Raw genomic sequence first — 13,591 nt, 5'->3', positions numbered from 1 at the left:
TAGGACCACTTACATTGTTTTCTTCGGTTGTAATATATACCCGACTAGTTTCGTCGAAAACGCCCCATAATGTCGACATTTTGTCCGCGAAGTTCCACGAAGGTTAAATGAATTTATCAGCCCTTATATTGCTACAAAAAATATCCAAATGATGGCTCCATGTAAATAAAGAAAACTGAATAACATTCAATTTATTTTACCTGAATTTTCTTTTCTTGTGGTCCCGTTTAAAGTTATGTACGCATAGATATTTGCTGCGGCGTATATTTAAGCAGGTAAGCTTTAAATAAACGATAATAATGCGAATGTTTAATTGAGTATTTCAATTTAAGTCTTTCCCTAAGTCAGTTAAATTTGATTTTTTATCGTTCATATAGAATCAACATAAAAAGTTTCCCGAGAATTAGAACCAACTGTGGACGTTAGCTTGCTCTTGAAATTAACAGCAAATGAATAATTTGACACTTAATGGTAAGTACATATTATCACTCTCGCGCAGTATTTCCTACTAGCCCACATCATTCTTTTTATCTAATAATAAATAATATACTATGGCATCGGAGTAAAATATCATTTCTTTAACAGTGGATCGAAAAAGGAGTGCTGTGGGAATTCGGCCCATTTCGAGAAGTCCATACTGGGTATGATTTGACTCTTGCAAGGCACACGTGGATTTCTGTAAAAAATAGAATGCAATTTAAAGTTTTTACAAATTAGATGAAGAAGGTAACTGGTATGATTATTGATTAAATTATTAATGTGTTGTGCGGAAAGTGTCTTTTCCAGTAATAACCATCTCCATTCGTGTACCGAAAAATATTGCTTTTCATTTTTCAGCAAAGATTATTACAATTCCTAATAATAAGACGACAACGCTTTAATTTGTACAAAAACTTCTGTTTGCTTAATTACTTACATTTCGTGATCTGGCAAAACCATAGGAAACAGCTGTATAGTGTCTATCAAATCTGTATTATCGCAAATTATTCTGGCCATTCTCGCCTTCCGTATTTCTTGCAGTTGTTCAAGCGTGAAGGATGATGGTTGATTGGGTAGTTCATACCTTTAAAATCTAACATTTTCAATCTGTTTCAATAAAAATTCCCTAACCCACCAAAACCTATCTCCCCGTTTTGAGTAACTGAATTGCGTCGCTATAATGCATGCAAAAGTGGGCCCCAGCATACTGCCGGGCAAAGGCCGTTCGCACACTCCACCTGACCACAAATCAATATCTAAAGGATGCCTAAAAAGTATTTTTAATGGTATCGTATTCACACTTGCAGAAAAATCACTTACTCGAAAATTGAAGCATATTTTGTAACAGTTTCGTTGGGCATTGACCCAAACATGTCATCAAACGTGTCACCAGCGGGCAGACCACAGAACTTCCTAAACTCCATATATCCAGGAATGCCGAATTCCCTGCCTCGCTGCATGTTGAAACTGACCAGATCCATGCCAAATCGCGAGCCCACTTTCTTGAACAAGTGGTTGGTCACTTCTTGGGTGATAGAGTCGTCCATAGCTTGAGCCACTTGATTCATCAAACCCATTATATATTCATCCAAAACACCCGCCCTGTAGAGATCGTAGGGTCGTCTGATTAGGTCGGAGAGTCGCTTGGAAGCTGAAAGGAGTTTGATTTATAGCAACTGGCAGCTGAATTATTTTTTAAAGTGTCGTTTAGTATTGGTGGTAAACTAAATGAATTTTCTCTTAGGATATTTTTTTAAATTTGTTTTATTAGTATTTCCATTTACCAATAAATTTGTGAGCTTTACTCCAGCGCTCCACAGCTGTAGGCAGCAATGAGTGCCCAAACCTGTAGGCAGCAGCGGCAAAAGCGTCAATGACGTTCGGGTTCACGTTTGGATCGTATCCATCCCAATATCCCTGTAGCAAAATCACTTAGTTCTCGTTGTTTTATAGCCGAAGAAATCTACCTCTTTTTGTAGCAACAAGCCGAACTTCTCCATTACATCTTTCCCCAGTAAAATGGGCAAAAATTCGTTGTATGTAATGTGCTGAATAATGGCAATGTTAACTCTTCTTGCCTCTTGGTAGAGAGTTTCGTCGTCCCAATGGGGATTAACAGCCGCCAGTTCTCTGGCGATTCTATTATGTTCCCTTGCCATTAAAGTATGCATGACTGTAAGGACTAGTTGTTCGTTCACTCGAATTTCACCTAAAAGGTTCTAAAAGCTCCAAAACACGTAGTATTAAATACTTTGGAAATTACCTCCTTCAAAGCAATACATAGTGGAATTAGGACGGGTACAACCTTCATCTGGAATGTCCAATTTCAAGGGCAATAGATCTTTAAGACCGTACTCAGCAAATGCTGGATTCATCCTCAAGAGACCAGCATGTCCTTCTCGAAGTTTTCTGCAAGAAAACGTTGCCTTCTCTACGATTACTTTCTATTATAATCTATATACCTAGCATGATGTTCGGTCACTCCATAGACAGTATTCCCATCCAAAACTCCTGTAAGAGTGTTGTATGGCACTTTAGAGCCGAGGCGGCATCCAGGTCTGACCGCCGGGAAAGATCTGATGAAGTTGATGCATTTCACGTTGAATATGTTATAGAAATAGTCATCTTCAGGGATTTCGATTTCGTTGCAGTAAGGGTGCTTCAAATGCGGGGGTTTTCCGCAGCATTCCTCGGGGTCATTCCGATTGAACGGATCTAAGCCATAAGGGTTTTATCATCATGATTTACTGTTTTGTAAAATTTACCCAAAGGAGTAGCGGTAAGAGTGTAGTCATGGTCCATGAATTGTCCCCATGAAATGATCATGACAGTTCCAGCGTGATCATGGTATCCTTGGTCTGGATGCATCGTACGGGACACCACTCGAGACCCGGGTAAGTTTTTTCCGGTAATGCTGATTCGTGGATCGGACATACCATCAGCATATAAAGGACCCATGAGCCTATAGGAAATTGGCTGATGTGAAACACGTTCCGATACTATTTAGTTTGGCGGATACTGCCTTTTTCTCGCAATATTTTACATAACGGCACTTACCTTGTGAATGGGGTATTGATAGCCCCCCATGTTGGGTGCTGTAAGTTCGTGCACAGCCCGTCGAGCCTTCTGTACTTTCCTGCATGGCATTCTACATTAGAAAGATAGGGAGGGCATACTTCCCTGATCAGAGTTTTGCTGGTGTCGATGAGAGGCAGCCCCTTTTCAATGTCTTGGTAAGTTAAACCATAACTAAGGATGAAATCTTATTGCAGTTATTGATTGTAAATTAGTGTGTTTTTTTACGTTCTAGCCAGGTTGTTTGAGATATCCAAAAGGAGTTCACCGACAGTGGCCACGTCTTCAGGCTTCCAGTCACCGTGAGGTTGCGCGATAGCTAGGGTACAGATTAGAGGTGTAAGAATAAAGTAATAAAACCATTGCGGTTTTGTTAATCTCATTACAGAGTCCTGGATCTGTTATAAGGTACATCTATGTAATCTATTACTACATTCCTTACTACAATATTTGATCTGACTTTGATCACACCGTTAGATGACTTTAATCAGACCGTGACTTGACTTTAACTAGACTGCGACGTGGCTTTGACCAGACTGTGATTTGCGTTTGACTTGACTGATAGTACGAATTTTTCTTTAAAAAAACTGAAAACTTACGAATTCTTTTCCTGGCTTCCAAATAAGCTGCATTAATAGCATCGTAGGTTATACAGGTATGCGGCCCGTTGTAATCTCTAAACACAGAACAGAATTATCGCCATTTGCAAATTTTCCGAGTCGTGAGAACCACTTACAAGTTACTTCCCCTTAACAAATTAAATTGGTAATCGAAGAGACTGCTTCTACCTGGCCCGTTTAACATTAGGGCACATTCTCCGTTTCCAGAAAACTCCAGTGGCTGGTACTGCACAATGCACGTCACTAGATGCGCTCGCAAGAACCAACAGAATATTGCTAACGAATGGAGAGCATAGTCCCTGAAAGTTGTTTAAAAACTTGAAAATGAGGGAAAGTTTGTGAGTGAAGATAGTTTGGCGTGGGTCAAAACATACGACTGTGGAGCGAATTTGTCGACGTTTCGAGTTAAATTGAAGCCATCCTCATGGCAATGCCACAGTCGATGTATCCTGTGCCTTAAAAGATATCAATTGAGATAAAGATATCAAGATATCTTAAAGATATCAAACCTTCAGCCGTTGTGAAATTATTTTTTTTTGAAATTTGGAGCAAAAATTGCATCAGCTGTGATTTAATTAATGGCAGCTCTAAGAAATTAAATTTAATTAAATTGTATTTTGATGTTGTGGGCATGAACGCAATAGTGGACCAGAGGAGAGGCACGAAGCGCGCTCAAACTCTGAGATCGTCCCGCAAAAAATAACGGTTTTTTTGATCAGAAAATCGGCTTTTTGTGCTTTACCAGTTTTAATTATTTGGTGTCCTTGATACAGATTCAAGCAATCCATTCACTTTTTATGAACTTAAAAACCGTCTCAGTGTCCCAGTAGATTACTTTCACAAGGTCATCGTAACCGATATCGCTTTGACTACATTTGCTTGTATGGGAATAACGCAGAGATGAATAGCTAATAGTAACGATGACTGGTAATTAGATATTGCATAATATTTAAGTATTCCTGTTTTATTGACAATTAAGTGAAACAGAAATCACGATAATAAAGTTTAAATCGATTACCCACGTGCCTGGTGCCATTATAGAGTGTTACCACACAAACCACTCGATTTGTAGAAGAATGACATAATTTTCTCTATGATTCTTTCTTGTCGTTTCTCTTAATTGTATCGCAACATTTTTTTACATTAAACTGATCCTCAGTTCCTCACAGGGCGCTCCGATTATTACTGAATTTGGGAGCTAATCAAGGTGCTCGTTCGGTTACTAATTACCGCAGTTCAATTAGGAGCATAATTTAATTACGACCGTTCTGTGTGTTCAATTTTAAGACAGTCAAGTTCAATTTCCGAATTACAATTTCCAATTATTCAAGTCAATTACTCAGTTACCGAGAGATTAGGTTCCTGAGTAGCCGCCACCGATGTCTGAGCCACAGTTGATCGAATGTGGTCCTAATCTTGGCACGTCCATTATCGACATTTCTAGGAGTGTCAACGGACTGATTTTTCGCAATTTTGATCCTTCATCGATAAAATAACTGTCGATTATAAAATTGAATGTGCCACACGCCTAACTAAATACCTCATACATTCTTTTATTGGTAGAAACGAAACCCTAATGATCAGGCCGCATGGCGGTTGCAGTGTTATCTCATCAAAACAAGTTAAATGGCCGATAAAATTGGTGCATTTACAACTAATTAGAATCTATTATTATTATTATCAGGTCATTATCCTTTAAGCGGATTGGTAACGGTAGTTGAATGTGAGTCGATTCTTTTAAATTGTTCCACAGTGGGTGTGTGCCAAGACCCAATCTCATTGAACTTTAAAAATGTTGCTTGACGGCCTACAAAATTCCCAAAAAATTGACAAAACAAGACATAAACTGCGGGCCGCCTGCTTGCCCTAACCGGACCATGTGGCAATCTGGTAAAAACCAATAGCGAAACAATGACTGCCTGCACGGCGTGGTACCTACAACAGTTATTATACAGACAACATTCTTAATGGTGCGGTATGTTTTACTACATTATCCGTTATTTCACAACCATGGGAAGATAATAAACGTAACGTGCCCGAGACTAACGCGCGGTGAGAAATAGCTCGTTTTACTGCGAAGCAAGATTATATACGAGGATGGTCCTAGAAGTATCCTAACGGTAAAAGAAAAGAAAACTTTGAAAAATGTTACATTATATCTCAACAGTCACCTTTTCGTCAAAATGCTGCGATGTACAGTACTTTTTGGAATGCCTACCTTCGTAGGTACGAAGGTTGGGAAAACGCCTTGCCAATCGTGAAAAGACGAACAAAGGATTCGGGCAAATTGAGCTGTGCGAGAAACCCCTACTTCTCTATCACCATCGGTAGCAAGCCAACCTGGGAAAATCACAGGGGCAATAAGACATCTTGGTAACTACGCGGGAAAATGGGAAATAAACGGGGCTTGACACCCCACCTCCTTTTCATTGTGGCGATCCCATCGAGTCTTTCACGCATCCATGGCTTAGTGGTCAGCGATGGATAAGAATTGCTATGTGCTGAAGTTGAATGAGACTGCCGAGAGCGAGTAACCCTGCATTAAAGACCACAGCGTAAACGCCGTGAAGCTCGATATGATTTTGTGCATATATAGATGCGTGCACGTCTGCTACGGACAGTATTTGGTTAAGGGCTTGATGAATACTGTTGCCAAAGCTCCGCTTACGACTCTTTCAATTTGGTACAGTTGCAAACAGCAACGTCTCTGGTAAAAATTACCCGAAGCCTATTTGCAATGACGATTCAAAAGCCTTTATCGGGATTGCCGAATTAGTCGTTAATTAATGCGAGAATTCGATGCACATATCCCTTAGGGTAAAAACGTAGTGAAGCATCGCCTCTCGCCAGGTGTCTCAACGCTCACCTCGCCGTTCAGCGACGTTAAATTAACTGCAGTTGTTCATCGAGCATCGCACCTCGCCCCTCACAGCGGTGACGTGCTTGAAACTTGCTCTGTGATTGGTTCTCTCAACCCGCCACTCCTCCCATATGGCAATAGTGCACGTTGCATTTATTCAATAATACCCCGTATGTTCGCTCCGATGGTGGTAGAGTAACGGAATGTCTGGTGCTGCCTGAGACATCAGACCAGACTTAACAGAAACAAAGCATAATTAATAATAGCCACCATATCAAGGTATTTGGGGGCCATTATCGCCATCTGAATCACCGGCAATGTTCAATTCTTTGCGTGGGAAATGGCGACGTTACGTCGGGAGTCGGCGAGGGGCGATGATTCAATATATTTTTACCCTAAAGCAAAGAGGGTTGGGAATACTCTTAGACACGAAAAATAGGATTTTCAGAGCAATTGTCCCTTTTGAAACGAGCTGGATTCTTGAAAATCCGGAAATTCGGCTTATGCAATAATGGATCTCCCGTTCCTTCGGAACGTCGTCACTTAGGAGGCCGAAGTTTTGGGATTTACAGAAAAAAGGTTGTAAAAAGTACATTATTTACTGTGGCCATAAATGACCCTAATGGTGCTTTACCCACCAATACCCTTTTTGGGAGCATACTAATAACCAAGGTAATTAATAACCGGGCATCGACTTGACCTACAGACGACGTGAAACAATTTAGACCAGCACCAATTTTACTTTTATTTCTAGAGCGAATTTTACTGCTTTTAATCGCCGCTCATACACCTTTATGAATAGTTAACACGTTCGCATAATTCAACAAGGGCATTTTTCAACATCGTTCAACACCGGTTTACAGAGTACGCACCGTCACGACATTAATAATCATCAATGTTATGATAGAAATAAGAGCAGACAAGTGTTTTGTTTAATTTAATTTGTTTTCTACGAGATTTGTGACTTACAAAACTCGACTTAAAAAATTTCCGATTAGGCTTAATTGGCCGCTACTAGCTTTATTAGAATCTGATAAAAGCGGCTTTAATTTAAGCGAGAGTAGAAGACAATAAGTAACTCTTTTATTCTTAAAAACTTGCTGGTAGAGATTAAATCTTAAATTCTCGCTAAAGGTATTTGAATATAATAGAATAATGATAGGGTGATTGGCGGGCACGAAAAGAAACTATCTTAGACCATAGAAATCTCAGGGGATATTGTGCTTGCTATTGAGCCACCAAAGTGGGCATTTTAAATGGTGAGTGCTACATTTTGGCTGAAAGGCAAAATTCTTGATTTGATTGACTTTGGTATGTCGCTTAACATTGGAAATATATTTTCAAAGAAGTTACGCATCCATTAGAGCGTGCTGTGGGACTGGGCCCAGGTCACTGTAAGCCCTCGTACGTCCCCTTTAGCCTATAAACTGGCTAAATACCACTTCTCGATTTTCCACAACAATTTCGCAACAAATTGTTGCTATTGATCCCGATTCAGCAACCCACTGCTGCTATTCTTAAGTTGCTGGATAATGAAGTTCATAAATCAATTACTCGTACATAACTTTTTTCATGAATAGCCATTGAAATCTATAATATCTTAAGCAAACTCAATAGCAATCTTTATAATCCTACGATTTCTGCATTCAGTCAGTAATAAATTCGAATCCGGTGGCAGTGATATATTGGCGCCAGTAATTACGTTTGGGTGCTTTCTGAGAATTTATTATGATTTATGAAGGATTTATTGTGTTACACTGAACTCTTGTGCAACACGATATAGTTTAATTTTTTTCAACATCATCTGAGTATGCACATGATAACAAAACGTTGAATCTAACATGCGCCTTTGGCGAAACCGATCTTGATTAGTCAAGAGCAGTAAATGTTGGGATTCGCACATCACAAAAGGGGACTCTAATGAAATTGATATTTCACATTTGCCACTCCTTGCGTGCAGACAATTTCTTTACACAATCTGTTAAATGGGGACCTGCCAGTTACATTTGCATTAAATTATGCACAAACATTGTTATTACCGCATGAATAGGACTATCTCTATGAACGATGTTATCGGCTGGATGGGGTTAAAGTGATATTTCGTAACATTGTATGGTGGTTCAGTCATGCGCTGGATTTAAGCATCTCAGCAAGTGAAGTAAACGATTTGCAGCTTGACTGGTAACTTTCTTTCTATGGAAGGACAGAAATGAGGTATGTTCAGGTTAAACCTCCGACTGAAAGGACTCACCGAAATACTAAAGGGAAATACATGAAAACGAAACGATCGCCACTTGAATAGTGACAAGCGCAGTGGGACATTTACGAGGGATGGACAAAAACTTTCATCGGAGACGTTGGGACGCGGAGTTGTAGAAAATGGGGAAAGAATGATTATTATTTAACTCCGGTGATTACAGTACACGAGGCATTTGGGAGTTATTTGTGCAGAATTGGAAAGAAGAGAAACCCAAAGTGCTGGTTTTGTGACAAAAATGATGATACACTCGGACACACAATTTTGCAATGTAAACAGGTTAAGCGGTCCGAGCATAACTGCTGGTGTAGCGGAGAAATCGATACTTCGGAAGATTGCATATTCGAATAGCGTCCAATTCCGAGATGAAAACCAAAAAGTAGACATCAAAAGCGGATCAAACATCGCAAAACAAAATGTTGAAACTTTGCTAGCAAAAAACAGGGAAAACTGGGAAGCAATCTCAAAAACGGTTAGAGATATTGTGAGGGCAAAAGTTGAACCCGAAAGAAATGAGAATTGAAGACTGCAGCCGAGTCTACAAAGGAACGCTTCACGACGGTATGGGTGAAGAGGGGCGCAGTTCAGCCGGTTGATGATCCTAGAAGGAAACCAACCGAAATCATTTTTGAGCAAAATCTGTATCTTCTTATCCTCTTAAAAAAGAGTTAGTTCAGGTTACATTGTTGCGTTGAAAATAATCCACAGCTGGATCTTGGAACTGGCAACCGCATCCCCTGCATCTTGCATAACTCTATTACAATTACTATTACTCTATTGGAGTAAAGTAGACAATTTACAGCTTGATGTTCTCGCTGATAACTTTCCTCCAATTACGATTATTATTATTATTTTTAAACTAAATCGTAGCCTTGTCAGCGTGAGCAAGTCCGAGTAAAAGTCGCCCGTCGTATTGTTTATCTTACGTAATTAGAGCTTCAGAAGTGACGTAAAAGTGGTTGTAACGTTTTATAATGTTAAGGCCAACTGAGGCGGATTTTTTGCTTCCTGTGTTCTCCTTTTTTCGCAACTAACTCCATTAATTTAACGTTTTAAATCTGGGATAAAGTTGTTACTGAAATTTTTTAAAGATTCTCAATAACATGGAGTCCGACTAACACCTCGAGATACTTTCGTTTGCAAATTTTTAATCGAAAATCTTTCGTCTGAAAGCAATTGACCTAGACCCGGGAGTTCAAATTAATTACCCTGCAGTGCATTCATACACGCGGGCAAACGAACGCGGGCAACAAAACAAAAGTTGGGTCCAATTCTCGTTTCATGTAACACACTTACGTGCATCTGAAGAATTTGTTACAAGGTCACTAAAATTCGAACGCAAAGTGGCTTACAACTACTTAATTAATTAGGCAATTTCACGAGGCAATCCCCCATAACATCTTCTGCGAACGTTCAATTATGAAATTGTTCTAGGTGGAGCACCTACGATTTTCTGCTTTAATTCATTTGATTCGATTTACATAATGATTTGTAAACACTGAAATTCGAATCTAGTCCGGGTAAAGGGTCATTATCATTTTATTTCGTTAATTGGATAACCGTTGTTTTTTCTCGTTATCTGCCTGACTGGTATAAACAGACAAACAAATTAATTTAACAGCGAAACTTGTTATTGAATACCGGGTATCCAGGCGAACTCTGGATATACGAGAGTAACGTGGGAAACCGGTTTTTATAAAAACTTTTACATAGAGGTCATAGTATTCAAGACCAGTCATAATTTCGCAATATTTTCAATCGTAATTATTGCCGTTTTACTTCAAAACGCCTTCGAAATTCAAGAATTTGTACGTCCCGCGTAACCGTTCGAGGCCACGATTGGTCAGACTCACCGTCAGAATTAAACCAACCCAAAATCGCCAACAACATAAGCGTAAAAACTCCATGTCAAATGAATTTCTGTCTTTTTTGTTTAACTTTTCATTTAAATACAGCAAAGAAAAAGTGAAAACATATAAAATTAAGCAAATACTTACATATTAAAGTCGAACTAAATAAGTAAGTGAACAAAAACAAAAACAAATTAACATTGTTCGCAAAAGTATTTGCATCAATTGCTCCAAGAGACCACCGACCAATGTGACCAATCGTAGCCTCGCACGGTTGCGCGGGACATTCAAATTTAAAAAATTTTTAGGCGGTTTGAGCCAAAACAGGTCTAATTAGAAGGTTGAACAAATCACGGAACGATGGCCGGTCTTGAGTTCTATGACTTCCATGTAAAAGTTTTTCAATTAGATAATCCGTGCAGGCGCAAAAAGGTAAACCCCAACTTCCCATGGTAATCTCCTATATCCAGGGTTCGCCTGGATACCCTTTACACAGACTGCAACATATGATCATGAAGATATTTTAGGAAGCGATAGTACTCTGCAAAATAATTCAAAACTGGTAATAGACCCATGCTCAAAAACACACCATTTCGATATACAGGGTGGCACAGTTTCACATTTCTTCTCATATCTTGCGTTTTTTTCGCATGTTAATTTTTTTAAATACGAGACACCTATCTTCTTTAAGACCCTCTTCAACAAAATGTCAAAATTATTGATAGCCATATACAAAGTGTTGTGTTTTTTCGGATCATGTACTATTTTATGCTTTGTGTCTTTTTTTGGATCATTCTTTAGGGATTCTGATACCAAATTTAAATTTGTTCTGCAATTCTCCATCTTTTCAGTGTCTGGCAGTGTTCTTTTATCTTTCACCGTTTTCGTAAAATTTGCAAAAATATCTATGAATGCAAATTAAGAATGTAAGGGAAGTAAGGAAAAAAGATTATCCGGGTAAATTATCAACTATCTGAAGCAATACGTAACATTTAAGCAAATTTCTTAAAATTAAAATAAATCTAAAGGAAAAAATTTTTAAAACTGTTGAAAAATTTCTCTCAGGATATAAGAAAAAACATGGAACTTCACTCCCTGAAACATCTCCATGGTGACATGTTACACCCTGTATGTCATCGGAGAATCTAGAGAAACACATAACTGCTTTCAACTAAGCGTGGTTCGGTTTTATTTGTATCACTTTAGCAACTGACCATGATATAAGTGTGCTTATTCTCATGTGGTGAGAACAAAACTCCCTAAGCCACTAATTAGAATTCATTCATTTCAGCGAGCAGATTTTTATGCAACAAACGTGATCTGAAGAGGGCATACGTCCGTCTATTTTCCTTTCACATTTTAATAAACTGGTACTTTCTCAGACAGTACTCGTGTTGCAATCGCACCTTCTTCAAAAAACCACAACACAAATTTCACATTATGTGAATAATCACTATACTCTTACGTAATGCCCGGTGTTATCTTCTATATAATCGGCCTCCCATTCTACTCTGGTCATGATGCTCATGGGTTCCATTTTTGTAATGCTGCCAGCATTCATTACACGGTGAAGGGAGAAGAGCCGCAAATTGATGCTGTTTAAAACGGAGTTAATGAATTCTAATTTTTTTCCTATTAGTAATTTATATAGGGTGTACCAGAACGACTTGCAGGTAGTTCTGAATGTTGTACCCCGAAAGGCCTTCCTGTTTCACGCTGAATACTTTGCCGATAAGGGTTTATTACCGATAATCATGATCTTTTTTTACTACCGACGTGCAGTAAATAGTTTTACTGCAGAAAATCAAAGTGGCGTGTGTCAGCACTTTTTATAGGTCTTTGAGATTGATATGCGTGCAGCGAGGGTCTTCCGCACGTGTGCGCGTAGAGATTTTACTCCACGTTAATATTTCATTCTACTTACAGAACCCGCTTAAGAAGAAACTTCATTGTAATTAGATGAGAGAAGTCTCACACACAGCCGTTTAGAGAAAAGATGTAAATTCTCCATGGGCGAGGGCCAATTAAGACGATTTCTCTCAATTGGTCATCTGTTTCATCTTTCCTGCACGTAACAAATTCTTAGCTACTGAGTGTTTGCGTGCATATTTATCTTCTTTTTATCAAAGGTGAGAAACGGGAACTTACTTATCGCCAAATGAGGAGAAATGTTATAAAACAACCTCGAATAAGCAAAGGTGCACAATCAAAAAATGCAATCAAATGACTTCTGCCACATCCGATTATTTGCTAAGTTGCACATTTAGATCGGCACCCCAATTGAAATCAGCTCGAAGAGGACAATTCCTACCTGAAATTCATTTTCTATCCTTTGGCACCAACTACCGGAAATCAAAATACTACTTAAGCCACTTCACCTCGTTTTACTAATCGATACGTGCGCGAAATCTAATCGACCATGCTTGAAAAAAATCAAAGCTTAAAGTTCGTCAGTCGTTCATCGACTGGCACCTACCACCCGCCGAAGAACTCGAAGAGAGACAAATCCCCCTAAACTGACGAGGGCGCCCTACTAACATGTCAGCCAAGTTCGGTACCATATTCCAATATATCGTACCAAATCACCTTCGACGGGTTGCGAAAAACATTTTAATGGCATCCTCTCATGCAGGCCAAAAAGTAAGAGTTAAGAAAGCCGCCATGTATTCTTTGGCTGGTGATTAATTGTTTTAGAACATACCGCGATAACATCATATACCGACGATTTATGCGGACCTTGCTTTTGAAATATACTGATTATGTAATGATATTAAATGCACTACCTTTGAACATATAACTGTCGGTGGGTGGACATCGCAAAGTGATGTTACTCGCTCATAGTTATGTGGAATAAGCGCATATGGTTTACACAGGCTCGGCTGTTACAGCACCGACCTAATTTTTGCTTGGGGTTGGGGTTTGCCTGGGCTACGAGAGTTATATTTGGCTG

The 13,591-nt window shown here is 39.1% G+C and overlaps 1 protein-coding gene across 2 annotated transcripts; it reads right to left on the bottom strand.

Annotated features, from left to right (window-relative positions):
* Window positions 1-232: 232 nt before the first annotated feature.
* On the bottom strand, window positions 233-13,173 carry cysu (Curly Su). Of its 2 annotated transcripts, none has more exons than XM_066282916.1 (14): window positions 12,953-13,173; window positions 3,791-3,973; window positions 3,654-3,730; window positions 3,283-3,373; window positions 3,037-3,228; window positions 2,745-2,941; window positions 2,442-2,694; window positions 2,243-2,388; window positions 1,947-2,188; window positions 1,764-1,896; window positions 1,300-1,630; window positions 1,115-1,246; window positions 917-1,063; window positions 233-676 (listed from the first exon to the last, which is right to left on the bottom strand). In XM_066282916.1, the coding sequence occupies exons 1-14, from the start codon at window positions 12,961-12,963 to the stop codon at window positions 571-573; spliced, it is 2,241 nt and encodes a 746-aa protein (XP_066139013.1). In that variant the 5' UTR covers window positions 12,964-13,173; the 3' UTR covers window positions 233-570. The 2 variants fall into 2 exon arrangements, with proteins under 2 accessions (XP_066139013.1, XP_066139014.1); XM_066282917.1 differs by lacking the exon at window positions 12,953-13,173 and adding an exon at window positions 10,789-10,807.
* Window positions 13,174-13,591: the final 418 nt, after the last annotated feature.

Source organism: Euwallacea fornicatus, chromosome 5 (genome assembly GCF_040115645.1).
Source record: "Euwallacea fornicatus isolate EFF26 chromosome 5, ASM4011564v1, whole genome shotgun sequence".
In the NCBI taxonomy this organism is placed as follows: domain Eukaryota; kingdom Metazoa; phylum Arthropoda; class Insecta; order Coleoptera; family Curculionidae; genus Euwallacea; species Euwallacea fornicatus.
The sequence above is the reverse complement of the archived record's forward strand: the minus strand, read 5'-3'. Positions and strand labels throughout refer to the sequence as shown.